This window comes from Camponotus floridanus, unplaced genomic scaffold (genome assembly GCF_003227725.1).
Source record: "Camponotus floridanus strain SB8 unplaced genomic scaffold, Cflo_v7.5 scaffold4, whole genome shotgun sequence".
Classification (NCBI taxonomy): Eukaryota; Metazoa; Arthropoda; class Insecta; order Hymenoptera; family Formicidae; genus Camponotus; species Camponotus floridanus.
This window is the reverse complement of record NW_020229547.1, coordinates 3,450,757-3,469,306: the sequence shown is the minus strand read 5'-3', so window position 1 is coordinate 3,469,306 and position 18,550 is coordinate 3,450,757. Positions and strand designations below refer to the sequence as shown.

At 32.9% G+C, this 18,550-nt stretch overlaps 3 protein-coding genes across 5 annotated transcripts; 2 read left to right on the top strand and 1 right to left on the bottom strand.

The window, feature by feature from the left end:
- The first annotated feature begins 542 nt into the window (after nt 1-542).
- On the top strand, nt 543-9,189 carry LOC105250290. Of its 2 annotated transcripts, none has more exons than XM_011256302.3 (5): nt 543-1,000; nt 2,217-4,214; nt 4,596-6,236; nt 7,333-8,000; nt 8,262-9,189. In XM_011256302.3, the coding sequence occupies exons 2-5, from the start codon at nt 2,259-2,261 to the stop codon at nt 8,359-8,361; spliced, it is 4,365 nt and encodes a 1,454-aa protein (XP_011254604.1). In that variant the 5' UTR covers nt 543-1,000; nt 2,217-2,258; the 3' UTR covers nt 8,362-9,189. The 2 variants fall into 2 exon arrangements, with proteins under 2 accessions (XP_011254604.1, XP_025267223.1); XM_025411438.1 differs by lacking the exon at nt 543-1,000 and adding an exon at nt 1,320-1,395.
- Nucleotides 9,190-11,024: 1,835 nt separating this feature from the next.
- On the top strand, nt 11,025-14,238 carry LOC105250289. 2 transcript variants are annotated; one of them, XM_025411458.1, is made up of 4 exons: nt 11,025-11,135; nt 11,479-11,740; nt 12,364-12,539; nt 13,881-14,238. In XM_025411458.1, the coding sequence occupies exons 2-4, from the start codon at nt 11,517-11,519 to the stop codon at nt 14,060-14,062; spliced, it is 582 nt and encodes a 193-aa protein (XP_025267243.1). In that variant the 5' UTR covers nt 11,025-11,135; nt 11,479-11,516; the 3' UTR covers nt 14,063-14,238. The 2 variants fall into 2 exon arrangements, with proteins under 2 accessions (XP_025267243.1, XP_011254603.1); XM_011256301.3 differs by having other exon boundaries at nt 11,095-11,135; nt 11,499-11,740.
- Nucleotides 14,239-14,526: 288 nt separating this feature from the next.
- On the bottom strand, nt 14,527-17,384 carry LOC105250301. The gene is made up of 5 exons (XM_025411556.1): nt 16,909-17,384; nt 15,617-15,854; nt 15,237-15,394; nt 14,910-15,031; nt 14,527-14,614 (listed from the first exon to the last, which is right to left on the bottom strand). Exons 1-5 carry the CDS (start codon nt 16,975-16,977, stop codon nt 14,527-14,529), a joined length of 675 nt encoding a protein of 224 aa, XP_025267341.1. The 5' UTR covers nt 16,978-17,384.
- Between the last annotated feature and the right edge of the window lie 1,166 nt (nt 17,385-18,550).

Here is an 18,550-nt window from a genome sequence, read left to right as displayed (position 1 = left end):
ATAATGATGAAATCCAGGAATGTGCATTTAATGAGAATCTTAATATTTTTCATGTAGTGATTTAACAAAGCAACATATATTTTACAATTTGCAATTATTTAGTTTATTTTTTGACGTAAGTTAAAAAATAAACTAAATAATTGCAAATTGTAAAATATATGTTGCTTTGTTAAATCACTATATGTTGCTTTTTTAAATACTATATGTTGCTTTTTTTAGCATTTTCAAATTATTTTTATAGAGGGTCCAAAAGCGCTCTTTTGAATGACGTTTATTTTCAGCGTCAAAAGACATCACATGATTAAAAATCAAAATATCAATTCGTCATTTTTTAGTCACGCGATGTTTTTTGACGCTAAAAAATGAATGTCGAGCGTCCCATGAATTTAGAGCACCCTTTTGCTTGCGAATTTGATACTTGAATGAGACCACGCATTCAATGCGCATGCGCAAAAACATCCCTGAGAACTACCTTGAAAGTGTATTCGTGCGCATGCGCAGTCCGAACCCGCTGTATATACAGTGAAATTTATTCAATTTTGATCGCTTTTTTTGTTTTCTTTTTCCTACTTCCCCCTCCCCTTCGCTCTAATCTCGTCTCGTTGGTGTGCAAGATCATCCGAAGCCGCGGAAGCGGGGCTGCAACAACGATCTATTCTATTGGACGTAGTTCATTAGTAGTAGTTTCCTTCACGAGAATCGGCGAGTGCGCGGACGGGGATTAATTTTCAGGGGGAGTAGCGGCTGGACTTTTAGGTTAGGACGCGATCGTTGGAGAATGCATCACTCTGGAAAACTGTCGGGTGAAAGTGCGCGTCGTCGGGGATTCCGACAGAGCGAAGGCCGCTCTCGAGCGCCTTGAAGCGAGCGAACGGTTCGGGAAATCCGTCCCGAATAAGAAGCTTCATCGCGAGTGGTTTCTCTTCGATTTTCCTCCGACGATCCTCGACGATCGCTGACGATCCTGGACAGAGAAAGATGATAAAAGCGAGATCCGTTGGTTAGTATTACCTATCTCGGCCTGCTTTTTCGGTGACGTATAAAGAGGAACTAGACTGTGTCATGGACTGGGAGAGTCAGCTGTCTTATTGACCATTGCATTTTTTTTTTAAGTAAGAATCAAGGAGAAGAGGCAGGATAAAATTTTTTCCACAGCCAAATTGGTCGAAAAACATCTCTTGTAAAGCATTTAGTATGAATTTTATCGACAGAGAAAAAAATGCTGATAATGAATTTCTGATAAGAGATTTCTTTTACAAGATTGTTAGCAGAATACTGCTAAATTTGCCAACAAAATATGAAATAGAAAATGCGCAAATCACAGTTGGATGCAAATTGATGATAAAGACTGAAGAATTTACCAAACAAATTGACATCAAAATGATAGCAGAAATTGTAAATATAATTTCTGATTGATTTCTATCATCAATATTTATCATATTTGCAAGCTTTGCTCTAGCTTTTGTTCAAATTAATTCTGATTATAAATAAATCTGATTTGTTTGCTTAAGATTTTGCTAAAAATTAATATTTCAATACAATCTAAGATGATAAAATTTTCAAATCTGAAAAATGAAAAATTTTTATTTTAAAGAATTAATTTTAATATAAGAGTATAAATTGAAGAATGATAATTCTAAACTTTAGAATATAAATTGCCAAATAGTCAATTAATGAGATAAAAAAATTTAATTGTTCAACACTCTCAAAATGATAAAGTTATCACACATCAGAGCTTTCAATTCTGCTTATAAAATTATATTAAAAATTTATAACATGGAGTCTTATCAATTGAATGCGATATCTAATGTGATTAATCATTGACATCTATTTCTTAGAAATAGATAGCAAAAGAAATTATTTTTTATTAATGTTTAAGTATAAAATATTCTTTATCTTGTATCTCAAGCGTTAACTAGATATAGAATATTCAAGTACATACTTTAAATGATTATAAAGAAAGATATAATTTCAAAATATTTAAAAAAATATATCTCTCTTTAATATTATTTAATATTATGTTGTTTTCCAAAATTATATCTTTTGTCTAAAGCAAATATTAAAAAATTAGTGTGCATAATAAATATGTTTCTTTTCCAAGTTATGACATGGAATTAATATTAAAAAAAATGTGAGAGATCTTTTGAAAATTGAAAATCTTTCTTAGATCCCTACATATGCATATGTTAAAAATATTTTTATACACATGTTTGTAGAGTGTTGGATATCTGAGTGAGTAAGGAAGCACCGCAATTATCATGGCAGATGACGAGGGTACAGAGTGGCTTCAGGAGCTATTGCTTGACGTGCAGCTTTCTCAGTTCTTCACGCGTATACGGGATGACCTACAGGTCACTCGGTTGCATCACTTTGATTATGTTCAATCGGAAGACCTGGAGAAGATTGGTCTGGGTAAACCAGGCATCAGACGCCTACTGGACGCGGTAAAGAAGAGACGGAGCGCTCAATGGAAGAAAACTCTCATCACCAAAATTAAACCTGGCAGTAGCAGTAAGAGCAGCAAGCGAGCCTCGCAGCCCATCGAGACTTCCTCAGCCCTGACCTGTCTCATACAGGATAAAGATGTGGTATTGTCTGTTAAATTGGGCGATGGAAGCTTCGGTGTTGTTAGAAGAGGAGAATGGACTTCCCCCTCTGGACGAACTCTACCTGTCGCCGTGAAGGTCCTGAAGGCGGACGCTCTCACGCAACCAAGTGTCATGGAAGACTTCGTGTCTGAAGTTCAGGCGATGCACACCTTGGATCATCATAATCTCATTAGACTATACGGTGTGGTGTTGTCTCAGCCGATGATGATGGTGACCGAGCTCGCCCCTTTAGGTGCACTGCTTGATCACTTGCGGCAGCAATGCGGCAGAATTTCAATTCTCACTCTCTGCAATTATGCGTTGCAAGTCGCTACAGGTATGGCGTACTTGGAGGCGAAGCGTTTCTTACATCGCGACCTGGCGTGTAGAAACGTCTTGTTGAGCTCGATTGACAAAGTTAAGATCGGTGATTTTGGATTGATGAGAGCGCTCCCTCAAGAGGAAGATTGCTACGTCATGACCGAACATAAGAAAGTGCCTTTTCCTTGGTGCGCTCCAGAGTCTCTCAAGGCTCGACAATTTAGTCACGCGTCGGATGTCTGGATGTTCGGTGTGACGTTGTGGGAAATGTTGACATTTGGTGAGGAGCCCTGGCTGGGCCTAAACGGTTCCGAAATACTGCGGAAGATTGATCGTGAAGGTGAGCGGCTGCACGAGCCGGAAGCGACACCTCCATACATGTACGAATTGATGCTCCGTTGCTGGGCGAGAGAACCTTCGGAGAGGCCAACATTCGCCTCGTTGAAGGAATCATTGACCAGCATGGTGCCGTCCGTGATGAAGGCTGTGACCGCCTTCGACAATGTCGAAGGAAAAATGTCTATTGAGCCAGGAGACCAAATCGTAATTATTGATGGGCGTCCGGAGAACTACTGGTGGAAGGGCCAGAACCAGCGAACCTTTCAAGTGGCGCACTTTCCACGCTGCCTGGTCGATCCGATGCGCCGAAAACAACCGGGGGACATCAGCAAGCCACTGGAAAATTCGTTCATCCATACGGGACATGGTGCACCTTTTGGCAAGAGCTGGGGTAGCCCCGGGTACATCGACGATGTATACTTGAGGAACCCGATGGATCCTCCAGACGTGTTGATGGCGACCGCAGACAATCAGACGAAAAAGAGATTTTCTTATGGTACACCACGCACCAGAAAGCAATTTAATTATATGAAACTGCGCAACGATATTCGATCGAGTCCAGTCAAAATTTCACAATCAGCGTCGACCTCGAGCGTTAGCCAGGAGGACAATCTGATTGACTTGTCCGCCGAGGAGTTGGCGAGTACGAGTGGACATGAAGAAGTCGCATGCAGGCGAGTGGTCAATATTCTAGATGAACCAATCGACGGCGAGAAATTTTCCTGGCAGGACGAGGAGAGCAGAACGTACGCAAACTTTCCCGGTAATGTGGATCCCGCGTATTCTGATCCCTTTGATACGTCTGCTGTGTTCATGAAGCCACCACATTCGCGATATTATAGTCATGTACCCACTGAAGTCGCCAGTCGCTATCTGAAGACGCAGATGTATGGAAATGTGGACAATCAAGAGGCAGGAGATCACGCTCAAGGCACGAGTTTCGTTGCTGATTCTGCTAATACAGAGGTATGTTGGATCATCTTTTGGTGAGGGATAAACTGCTGAGGGCATTGTGGTGTACAGATTTGAAGCATTGCTAGACCTATTGGGCATTGTTTGAGAATTACTGGCGTTTCTTGGACATTAGTCGACATTACTTGAGCATTTCTAGGCATTAGTAAAAAATTTAGCAATAATGTAATTACTAGACATTAATAAAAATGTAGCAGGAATTGGACATTAGTAGGCATTAGTGTACATAATTTTGATCAGCGGTTTACCCCTCGTCTTTTGGTCTCATCTTTTGAAAAACAATCTTTTTAAGTAATTTGCGAACTTAGTTATAACGATTGACACTCAACTTTTTTAATTATCTATACCACTTTGTTTTATTTATTACTTTCTCAGGAAGCTCGTCAATACTCAGTGAATCTGAATAAGGAGTGTCGACAGGACGCAGTAAACCTGAACGTGAATACGAATGCGGAAGGTGATGATGTGAGTCATTATAGTGAGATAGATAAGATTAGCCCTCGCGGATCGAGCTGGTCTACCTGGCCGGAGGATCTACGAAATTCTTCTGCCGCGCAGACCTATGTCAACGTTTCCGGCGTTGAAGAATCTACATCGTCATTTGTCGCCCCTATTCCCCCGCCTCCTCCCTCCATTGGACCAAACACGAGTCCGTCCAAGCCAAAATCCAATTGCGAGCTTGCACGGAATATGAACGAGTTATCGCTAAATTCCAACTCTAGTGCCAATGTCGCAAAAAAGTTGGATCCCGGCTTTTTGGCCGAATTAGAGAAGCACTTGGGCGAAAAGGAGGCTACAAAAAACACGAATTCTGCCAATAGTGAAGAAAACCAGGAACTGGAAGGCGCGAGTTATTTGCGCTCATCGCAGGACAAGTTGCGACAAGGTTCGACATCGATCCAACAACTCTCAACTGTAGAAGATGCCACCAAATCTTTGTCGGTCATTCCAGTGTTGAAATCTCCGCCACACAAGAAATCAAAATCACCGATAACGACGATAGATCGTCGAGCATCTTTCTCGTCAACGTCTACTAGCAAAGTACAAAATTCTTGGCAGTCAAAAAGTACGAACATTCAAAGACCGCGTCCTCAGGATGAGCAACGTATGTCAGAATCGACCACTGACGTCATAGTGAGTCAAATTTGGCAGCAAACGCAGACTCTATCGCAGCAGCAGCAAAATATCTGTCTAACCGATTTGGCTACTGGATGTCAGACATTAACTCCTGTTCCAGTGGCTCAAGGAAACGCTAAATTTCAAGAAACCGCTGGCAATATTGCCAGCGGTGCGAGCAATCACGATCAACATGGTCCTTGCAATGTCGCCAAGGCCATCTTCACTCAGTCGCAAGCCGGCTCATCGAATCAGAATCATTCTCCGAATACGACGCATGTCAATCAAGGCAATATCAACCTGCTTCACGAAGCTGCCAGCAACATTGCTGGTAGTAGCACAAGCGAGGCTCAACATGGTCCCTGCAATGTTGCCAAGGCTACATTTAATCAAGCTCAAATTTGCTCAGCAAATACTGAGAATTATTTTCAAAATCCATCGACCCTTGATCATGGCGTTTTCAATTTACTGCAGGTTGCTAACAGCGTCACGAACGATTCTCAGTATAATGTCGCAAACACTTCTAAAGCGAGCTTGAATCAGATGCAAGCTTGTTCGTCAACCAGTAGCCAGAATTATAATACATCGGGCGCTGCTCTTAGTTTGCTTCAAACTGCCAATCATGTTTCTGGTGCGAGTGCAAGCGAACCCTCTCCATATGGATCTTGCAATATCTCCAAAGCCGCTTCCACTAATCAAGCTCAAGCTTGTTCGACAATGAGTCAGAACTACTCGCAAAATCAGAGCAGTTTTGGTTTGCATCAAATTTGTCCTCAGAATGTGCCAATGTCGTCTGGTGCGAGTAATGTCCACAAGATTGCTCACATACAGAATGATTTGCAACACCTGAAGCCTGCTACACTTTTATCCGAACAAGTATACGCTGAATTGAAACAAACGGTATGTGACTTTCGTGATTATACAGGGTGTTTCAGATCACCCATACCACCCATTTAAAAACTAGAAAAGTGATTATTTAAAAAAAGTAAAAACATTTTCTTTATAAATCGGGTGCGTTCTATCAAATATTTTCAACTTCTGGTTCCGGACGGAAATAGGCGATTCAGACCGGAGGTGCATTTTTTAAAATGGAATCCCCTATTTTTCATTACATATTCGTGTAGCTTACCGTGGGAGCTTTCCAAAGCACTATAATAAATTATTTTTCCATAAAGTACTTTTCGAGTTATGAGGCTTGAAATCATTTCTTAATTTTACATAGACCATAAAATATCTTGTAAAATATTCATTTTTCGATTATCTTACCTTAATACCTTTTATGTACAAAATAATGAGAGAAATCAATTGGTCTAAAGAAAACATACAGTTGTTTTTAAGAAAAAATATGGAATTGTTAATTGCAAATTACATATTTTTTCTTACAAACAACTATGTGTTTTCTTTACACCAATTGATTCCTCTCATTATTTTGTACATAAAACTATTAAAGTAAGATAATCGAAAAATGAATATTTTACAAGATATTTTATGGTTTATGTAAAATTAAGAAATGATTTCAAGCCTCATAACTCGAAAAGTACTTCATGGAAAAATAATTTATTATAGTGTTTCGGAAAGCTCCCAAGGTAAGCTACACGAATATGTAATGAAAAATAGGTTTCATTTAAAAAAATGCACTTCCGGTCTGAATCGCCTATTTCCGTCCGGAACCAGAAGTTGAAAATATTTGATAGAACGCACCCGATTTTTTTAAAGAAAATGTTTTTACTTTTTTTAAATAATCACTTCTCTAGTTTTTAAATGGGTGGTACGAGTGATCTGAAACGCCCTGTATAATAGATCTCGGGAGATATTTTATCTTCAAAATTATCAAATTTAAAAATAATTACATTTAAAAATAATTGGAATTAAACAATGTGTAAAAAGTAAACGCTAACATATGCGACAATACTTATTAAAATCTGATAAGCCTCGAGATTTAAAATTCAAACGTACAACAAATCTCTTAAGCTACATGATTCTCAATATTTTACAGGTACCTAATCTGGAACAGCTGTCTCAGAACGAATTCAATACTCTCTATAATAAGACTGTTCAACAGAATATATTGCGAAATTACTATTCTAATAATCTGAGCGGAGACCCGGGCCAAAAAAACGCTCAGGAAATCACTAGCAATCAACAGCAACAAAAGACTATGATTGGCAGAAATCAATCTGCCCAGGGACACTCTTGTGACTTTAGTCCTTATCTAAAACAGCCGCCAGTTTATAACCCACCTCCTCCTCCGATCTGGAGCTCGCTCAATTCCGGTCAAAATGGTTACACGCAGAATCATTATTCTACAGCCAAGTGCAACTTGAGCGGACCATCCAATCTGCTGCAAACTGAAACCTCTTCTTTAGCAAGAAATATATCTGGATCAGCAACAGCGAACGACTTGGCCGCCGTCAAAGTGAACCTGTTGCAAGTCAATCAACACCAAACCGGTACTAGTCCTCCGCTCACTGCAGCCTCCCAGCAATTGGTAATGTCGTTAAGCGACGAGTTTCGAGCGAGCAGGATCATGAAGGTGCAAAAGGAGGCTGCGGACGCGTCGCAGCAGGAGGTACTGGCCGCGCTACAGGCGACCGGCTGGGACACGAATCAAGCTGCTAAACAGATCGCAAAAGATAGACAGGCGAAGGTTGAAAGTCTCGTGAGGTAAGTGCCTCGATATTCTTTGGTGAATCGATTTATTCACGCGAGATTATCTATGCCGCTGTAAAATAGACATTATGACTCGACATCATATATTACAGTTATAAAGATTTTTATATAGACATTTATATTGGGGCAACAGACTCGACATTAGTTGTACAGATTTGTCGCCATACAAAATTCAAAAATTCTTTAAGACACTTGTGATAATGTGTCAAAAAGGGAAGAAACTATGATGCAATCCATTTTCTCATTTCTTTATAGGTTGGGCTTGGCTAATAAACAACAATGCGAAAACGCTCTGAAGCAAACAAAATATGATGTAGAAATGGCAGCTTCATTATTGCTCGATCAGGTCAGATGAGAAATAACCACGGTCAATAATTCAAAACTTCCTGTGACATAGTTGTAACGTTGCTAAAACCTTACGTTTATTTATAAACAAAAGCGATAGACAAAAATTTCGTTTGGGAAACAATTACAGCGATCTGTCTGAGATTTCGCGGATTTTTTTGTCGAGCTTTTGCATTCCATTCTATGGCACAATTTAATGCTAAACATGACTGATGCTTACTATTTGGACGGTGTAAAAACAGAATTATTGTGCATAATCGATAGGTGATAAAAATATTACTAGTGTGACATTATTCTTAATACGTAACAAGTATAAATCTGAAACTGTGATATATTGTTCATCTTTATCTGGACGTACAATTATGATGTTAATGAACTTTTAGACAGTGAAGATAAGAAACTTTATTTATAACAGATGTTATTGAAAAAAAATTGAGATTATTAAATTAAATAATATTTAGTTTACATATACAAGATAAATCAACAGCAATTAACATTTTTAATATCTTCGAAAATGAACAAATAAGAAGATTTGTCAAACAAAAATTACATATATAACATAAACATGAGAATCATTATGACACTCTTTGAAATTTGTTTGACAAATTTTTTTTCTATTTGCATAATTATAAAGATAATATGCTAATTGCTATCAGTTTATCCTGTCTGTATATGTATTTCCGTGTGCGAATTGTATGTGTGGGTAACAATTAGTGGCAAATCTACATTTATCTCGATTTATCACAACCATAGAAACGGGTATAATCAAAAATTTTATTTCGATTACATATAAAAAAATACGAGTATATACTCTCTCTTTATGTTACATGTAAAAAATATGTACTTTATGTAATTATCATTTAACATAATAATATAAATCTTTAATTTACGAAAAATAAATTTTAGAATTTTATTTTAGAACTATGTATATCATAGTTCAAGAACATATGTTACTATCTATATGATAAAATCTCTTAATTTATACTTGAAAGTTCCAAGGTTAAACTTCATATCGATAGATCTGCTGCTGGTTACAACATTATTTTGAATTTTAAGTTTGAAGTTTATGTCATAATAGATATGTATGATATACACACACATACACATACGGAATATCTCAAAACTTGTGCCAAAATCTGGCATATGCTTCACAAAACATTGTATACATCATAGTAGAAAATTTAACAGAGAAAGAAGATTCAAGATTTATAAAAACTTACAAACTGAAGTTTTCAAATTAAAATTAATTATTAAAAATGGAAAAGTTTACGAGTTTTACAGAATTTAAAATTCTAAAAGAAATTTAAAATTCTAAAAGAGTCTATAAAAATTCTTCAAAAAAATATTCTGAAATGTATAAATCCAAAAACTTAAGCATTTGAAGATCTTAAAAAAATCTAGGATTGTAGAACTCAAGAATTTAAAAATGTCTAGACATACATGTGCATCTAAATATTGAAGAACAGAAAAATTTATTAACCGGCAAAAGAAAAAGAGAGATTAATAAAGATAAATAATTGTTATTATTATTATTAATAATTCTGATGTATTATCGAACAAAGTAATATTAGGAAAACTACACAAACGCGATTGTAGGTCCGGATAAAGATTAGAGGATTTAGATATTATCATGACATGTAGTTTTTCTTCCTACATACGTTGAAGAATATCGAGAGAATTATTTTATTATTACGTATAAACCAAACCAGAGTGTACATAATTTTTTTTTATTTAAGCTTACAGTCAATACTCTACTCATTTCTTTCTATTTCTTTAGAATGCCTTTTTTCTGTTTGATGAGCGAAATTATGAATGAATAAAAAAATTATGTTGAAGTTATTGCTTTATATATCTAGATATGCAGATATGCATTTCATCTTCTATTCCCAAAATCCTTCATTTTTAATACAAGATTTAAGAATGTATCTATAGGAATCCAATAATTATCTATAGGAATCCAATAAATAATTCAAGAATATGACAATTGCATACAAATAATGCATTAAACAATTCTCTTTATAATAGTGCAATTTAATTTAATGTATTTTGTATATAAAAAATGTGAAATCTACGAAGAGAATTGAAAGTCTATTAATATTTCAAGTTAAAGTGACTAGTGATTCAAAGTGTGAATAATGTAACAAAGTCTTCTCTACTTTTCAAATAAGAGAGGAGTATGTCAGCAAATTGTCTAAATCGTGAAAAGAGATCCGAATCGTCCAAGCACTTGCTATCGAAAGTAGCGTGTCCTTGAATAGAGCACACGCACGTGTGCTCTAATTACACTCGATATATCATCCGTTATGGGATTCAGAATTCAGAATATACGATGATTGGCCCACGAGATTCGCGTGCGGGCGTGAAAGTGCGAATGTACGTACGAAGTTTCACCGAGAAGAGCGTAGAGGGAAATGTTTCTGCTTTTACGGCCGCAGAAGCAAAACTGCACTCGCAGCGTGTGCAACTCTTTTGCGCGAGGACCAAGGAAGAACGGCTTAAATAAAGAAAAATTACGAGGAAATTGTAAATATCTAATCAAGATCATATGTTATATATAAATACAAATAACGCGAAAAATAGAACATAAATGAATAACATAGTTATTTTGAAAGAAAAAGTGGAAGAATATTTTTTATAAATAGAAAAATGGAAAGAGTTTATTAAATAGAGATCAATTAATATGAATTAATTTCGTTAAATATTTGTCAAGTGTGTAATAAAAATTTCAACATGTTCATCTAAGGATTTTACGTGGGAAACAAGAAGATTTATAATTGTCTTAAGGTAAGATAATATTTCATAAACGAGTACATGAAAGAATATAACATTTAAATAAATGTATAGTTTATATTAAAATTGTTAAATTAAATAATAATTTAATTAAATAATAATTATAAATGGAAATTATTATATTAAATAATTATTAAATTAAAAAAATAATAATTTAATTAAATAATAATTATAAATGGAAATTGTATTAAATAATAGTTTATATTAAAATTGTTACCAATAAGAAATAGGGATTTTGATTGATTTAATAATTGTCATTAGTTAAATTAATATAGAATAAATATATAAGAAGAGACCAAGAAAAAAAATAATTTAAACATTTTTCTCTCCAAAAAAGCTGCATATTACATTTCCAAGGTGGAGTTCGAAAGAGAAATGCCAGTGGAATCGTCGATCTATTGGAGCTCGGTCGACTCACGAAAATCGACCTCCGGCAGTTCCGGAAGCGACGCGGGCGGTCGTCATTACGTGGACCCGTGGGACCTGGAGAATTATGCTTATCTACGCCGTCACAACGTCGTCGAAGCACCGCGTCGAACGCGACGTCCTCCCACGAACGAGCATTCTTCCCGCGATACGCGAACATTCCCGGAATACTGGTAATACACAGAGAGAAATTCGACATGTGAAATTAAGGGTCTGCAACTACACATTAAGCGATTATATCAATGGCGAAAAAATGTATGAGGTTTTTTTTCTCATTCTATACATCGTACGAGATATAATTTAGAGGAAAGAAATTTTTTTCATACCAGAAACCTCTATGTAATCTATTTGGAATTAGTGTCTAATAGAATAGATTCAAATTTTGATATTTCTCTAATAGAATAGATTCAAATTTTGATATTTATAACACACTTGAAATTATTAATTTATATTAATTGCTAATATTAAAATCATCTCCATATTAATAATAATCAATTATATAACACTTAATATTAAATATAAATTGTATATGCAATAATAACTTGAGAAATGAAGAGAATTTAGAACGAAATAAAAAAGTCTGATCCATATCTTTTTAGCTTGAAAATAATCTGAAATCTTACCTGAGAATTGTTCGATTAATATAGATTAATTTTTATAAATTTTGTTAAGGGAAGTTATTAATGTCCTTAATTTCACATGACCATGACACCAAATTTTCAAGGTGAAATTTGATAAGTGTTTATTTTCGTTTTCTCTCGTCGCTAATCAATTGGTTTCTAAATGAATTTTTCAGGTATGCTTTACCCTCATTGAGAGAATCGGAATATGATGGCTCCCCATACGCGCAGGAACTGTACCGCAGACCAATTAAGTCAACGAACAATGGCTTCTATTATCAGCAAGCTATCTACGAGGACGAGGGAATGGATTATGTTGCACCGTTTCCGGTTTACACGCCTGGATTATTCGGTAAGATCTATAGTCTATACCAGCTCAGAGTCTGAAAATTATTTATAATACTTCAGTATATGATTTTTAGAATTTTTACAAACATTTTTTAATTATTTATATGTTAAATTATGTTTGTTTAATTTTTTAATAAAAAAAAATTTTTTTTAAAGAGTAAATATCGATTTATTCCATAAATATCGTATTTAGAATATGATGTTGAATATAATTTTAATTTATTTTAATTTGAAATGATAAAAAAATATCTAAATTCTTACTTGCAATAAAAAATAAATTAATTTATAATACAACATGCCATTTATTTTTTAATTTGTCGATCGAAAAATTTAATAAATTTTAAAATGTAATGGTTTAATTGTGTCATTTTAAAATGTGTCTCAAATTTAAAATTTTACGTTACAATGCGGAAAATTTAAACGTTATTCTAATAAAATGATCCAACTTATGAAAATATCGAAGTAGAATCAAATTGAAATGCACAGTATTATTATATTCATAGATTATGGAATTGTTAAATGTAGTCTCTCTAATTTGTATGCCAGTGGGGAATAGCGCGAATTTGATTCTGTTAGATTTCACGCCTTACTGGAGGAAAAAGGAAAGAACAGATCTTTTCCATTTGAAATGCACTTCGAGAAATCGAACGATTTCTATGGTCCGTAACGCGTTAGAAAGTTTTTATACGTACTGTCGTTACATTATAATGTCTTATGGTGCGACACGATGTCGCAAGGATTGCCCTGTTGCGATGCGTTCATGCGCGAATCCGTACATCAATGTACGAATCGATCTTCACCGTGTAATTGTAATTTTCATGGCGTAGACTTTCTCTCCTAGATATTAAATCGTGCGCGAAATTTGCGGCGTTCACGAGCGCACATCAGTTGTTCTCAGATGTTACTGTAATGTTCAAGAATTTTATAAAGTTTGCAATTTGTAAAACAATCACATTATTTTTAACATTTACTTTTTGGAACTTAATTGTCTGTATGATTTTATATTCATTAAAGTTCGATTTTTTTTAATGAAAAGAGGATGTAAAAGTATCTTTCATTTTTTTCGACCTCAGTATTCAATTTAAATTTCTCGTTGCGAGTAAAAACAGCGCGCAATTAATAATAATTTATAAAACAATAACGTCATTTTTAACATTTATTTTTTGATTGGTCGCATAATCTCGTATTCATTAATTAATTTGAAGAAAAAATAAAGATAAAAAAGATATACATATATTGAAATATCACTAATTTTGAATTGTAGACGGTAGATTGTATCTTTTCTTTCTTCTTGTCTCTTTTACTTAATACCGATATTGATTTATGTAAAATTTATTTGTTCAAGAAATTTCTAGATATCCTCTGCAAGAAGAAAGATGCTTGCCATATGCAGTTCACACAGATAAAGAAAGATATATAGCGGAAGCGAGCTGTCCACCACATATTGGACATTTAAACACATATGGTCATCTGAAGATCGACTACACAAACAGCTGGAATTCGCTCAATCGTCGAATTAGGAAGTAAGATTGACTTTTCTCGGATTAAAAATGAATATGAGAAATGAGAATTACTTGATAATATGTTACATAAATAATATTGTTATATGCTCAATCAAAGCCTTTAATTAATTAAGAATTAATCGAAAAAAACGTGCAATTAAATTTGCAATTTTACTCTTCTTATTTATTAGTTAGTAATTCATAAACACCTGTTTTGCTTTCGTGTTATATTGTATTAGATATATTTAAAAAATTATATTTATTTTTTTTATTAATTGTAATTTGTAACTTTCTTACAGTTTCGCGCAAAATAATAAGTAATAAATGTAATAAGTGAAATATTAATAAATTATTTGCGCCGTATAAACCATACATATATACATATATATGTATATCGTTTTTACATTTTAATTAAAAATATTTAAAATGTAATCGAAAGTAAGAACTTCTTTTTATACATATATGTTTATAATAATTTATAAATCGAATTTAAATAATATCAATCACAGTTTCATCGTCTTTTTGAAATAATTTTCTTCTTTTCCGGATGACATTAACAATCTCCAAAGCAGGCACTCTTAAAAAATCATAATTTTATATTATTAGTATCTTTTAAATCGTTAATATTATTTTTTTGGATTTTCAGATCTCAAAAATTATAAATTTCTAATTTTTAAAAAATCTTTTAATATAATTACTATATTTAAAAAAAAACTTACAAGATTATTAATAAATTATCCTAAATACTATTTTACTCTACATATGATAAAATTTCTCAATATGCAAAATTTTTAAATAATAAAATTATATTTTCGATAGCAGTTTAATTAATTATCTAAATTAAAAACCGAAAAAAAAATGATTTTTCTTACTTGCTAGGTTGATTTTTCTTTTTTTCCATTCTTTCATCATTTATAAAAGCAGGATGTTTTGTATTTTTCGTTTGTTGAACATTCTTGGAGACTACATTTTGCTTTGCAAACCTTGCTTCTTTCTAAACAAATAGGGAATTTACACTTTAGAATATAACGTACTGAATAATAAATTTATAGTTCAATTAAATAAAAAAATTATTTTACTTTTATTCTTAAATCTTTTTCTTTTTTTTCTTTCTCTCTTTGTCATGCATTATGTAGAAAGAATTTCAGTAAATTTATTAAATAGATAAACGCATATAATAAGAAATTAATAATTAATACCAGAAGCAATTTCCCCTCCGTGCTATCCAAAAGACGTTTGTATTTCAAAATCTCATCCTTGTGATGTTTGTCTTGCGACAGTAATTGTTGCTTGTGCTTATCCTCAAGTTGTACTATTTGCAAATGCAAAAAATCGATTTCGCTCTGCAATTTAGAGACTGCGCCAAATTAATTTTTCACTTTTCTATTTCTTCGTTTATTATTTTTCGCGAATTTTCGTACCTATTTTTTTAAATCGCACATTTATGCAACATACAAAAATCTTTGAATGCGATTTAAATATTTTTGAATTTCAAAAATTGAAAGTTTTAAATATAACTTTTTTATCTATGCACGAAGAGTCATACATCGAGATTTTAAAAAATTAAATACTTTTTTACCTTTGTTATTGCTTAAAAGTTCATTACGTTCGTATTCTTGTTGTGCAGTGGCTAGGGTGCAGCGCAATTGTTCGTTTTCCTTCTCCAAGATATCCAAAGATATCTTGTATTTTTCCTCGCGTTTCATTAACCAACGAAGCATATCTTTCTGTTTGTTCTTCAACATTTCCAATTTTTTGCGCTCACATTCTAAGGAATTTTGTTGCATCTCGCTGAAAACGTGCAGCGCGGCATATTTCTGCCACGCATGAGGATCGTTTTAGTCTTTTATTAAAATAATTTTTAAGATTAAACTCGCTTTTAAACATAGTTTTTGTATAGCAAATGTTACTCTTAATGACAAAGATAATAGTAAAATATATGTGTAAAAGGAAATGATGAATCTTTGGCATTGAAAGGAAAAATAAACTAAAATCCAACTAAAATCTCTTTTTCAAATTTTAATCATTTTTGATGGAATTTATATACGATCGTCGTAATAAACCCAGGTAGCAGAGTGACGTCAAATGACATCTTAGGCTGCGTTCGTTTTGACGATTTTAACGCTGAAAGCATCGCTCTATCTTTGTTTGATATTCGATGTGCAATAAAGACGGAATGATGCTCACAACGCATGAGCGTGGAAAGCGAACGCAGCCTTAATAACGTTTTAATGACGTCATTGTACGTCATTAAAAGACGTCTAGAGACATCATTTTGCTACCTGGGAATGTTTAGATTAGACAGAATTTACGATACTTGTCGAGGATTAAAGTAAAATGGGATATAAAATTTTATAACATTTATACACATCTTTCAATTTTTCAAGAATTAATTTTGCGCATTTCTAGTAAGGTTGCAAATTCAAGAAACAAAATTTAAAATAAAAGACATTAATAAATATTGTATTGATAATGAAATATGTATATTTTGTTTATTGTATTATAATTGATTTTTTAAATGACTAATGTTTTTATTTAATAAATAAATTTTTAATTGGTATAGTGTGTTGTACATGTATGTGTGTATGTGATCTTTTTCTCATTTAATTTATAAGTATACATATTTTAGATTTCTTTTTAAATCAACAATCTCTTGACAAGATTACATAATATAATCTCTTGACACTTTTGATAACTAATTAAAAATCTTGCCTTGAACTTATCTCGAAATCGAGATAAGATAAGACACAATAATAATGTCAACAGTCTTATGCAACTCTAATCAGAAATCCAAGCTATCGATCGATCAAATATATCAATTGGAATATCTGCTTTTACAAGTGGACACAAGAGATACGATTCTTCACTTACATCGCGTATCTCTTTGTATTTATCCAGAAGAGCCTGGAGATCACAACGCAATATTTGGCTATAAGCCATTCTTCTCTTTTTTTATAAATTTTTTTTTGCAGGATCCACTTTCTTCTGCTTCCTATCTCCTGTACATGTAGTGGTAGGGACAGCGTCTCGAAACTGGCATCACTGATTTGGTGCGCTACTTTTCAGTCATTTTCCGATCCTGCGCAAGGTAATTGAAGAATCGCGTACGAATTGCATCACGAATACATTTTCAAGCGTGTTCGAAAATCTTGTCCATGGGGTAAAATTTAACTGACCAATCTCAGGATAAAGTGTGAGCAAAGATTTCTTTATCCTAATTGGTCAACTCAACGCTACTCTAAAATTTCCTATTTACATCTTAATTGGATGATTTTATAGTATTTCCTAGTACTTCCTAGAATCATTGTTTAATAGAGTGAATGCAACTAAAAATAGATAATTTAGGATATTTTCAAAATAATTTTTTCAAAAATGAATACAGATAAATGTACCTAACGAAATATTTATATATAAATACATTTAAAAGTTTATAAATGATTCGATCTTGCCGCCAAAATTAACATTAATTATAAATTGAATATAAATAAATCGAAAGCAAATCATATACATGGATTTAAATATAAATATAAATGAACACAATTAAATTTAAGATAGCTAAAAAATAAATAAAACAAATTAAGTAAATAATCTATGCATTTCATATTTGTATATAAAGCAAGTATAAATCTAAACAAATTTTTGTTTGAATAATATACTTCAGCGTACAGAGTATCGTTTGAAAAAAATCTAGGTTCTGAAATAAATTTTATCAAGTATATAATTATAGATAGGTACATTATTGTTCTTGTTATAAAAAATGAGTTAAAAAAAATCGTTCGGGAGGAGAGAATCCTTTATTTTGAACACTATGCCATCATAATATATTAATATAAGCAACTATAAAACGGTATTATATATATACATACATATATATATAATACAATTGCGATACATTTTTTATAGTGCGTCAATTTGAGGATCCAAAGGTAAGATCCAAATATAATATAATGTTCAAGGACATGTGAGAAAATCCGAGGAAAGAAAAGAAAAAAGATCCACGAAAAATGAATATATATATGCAAATTCAGGTGTGCAATTTATAGGTCCGAAAATATCATCCAATAATGTAATTCTATCTAGGCAATACAATAAAAATCCAAGGATCTCTCAGAAGATCAAGAGCTCAATCAATTCATGGATTTAAAAATATCTCAGAATGTACAAATTGTTTTAAATCCGGTAAATTAAAATTGCTTATATATTTCATAAAGTCTACTCTGTGTAAATTTATAATATGTGTACACACACACACACATACACACACACATACACACACACACACAAAATATTACTCAACATGTTATATGTAATATATATATATATATATATATATATATATATATATATAATATGCATATATAAAACATAATATAATATAATCATATATTATACATATAATATATAATAATAATATATTATATATGGATGTATATATATGTATAAACTAAGAATTATATTATATAAATCATCTCTAATATATATATATATATATATATATATATATATATACTTA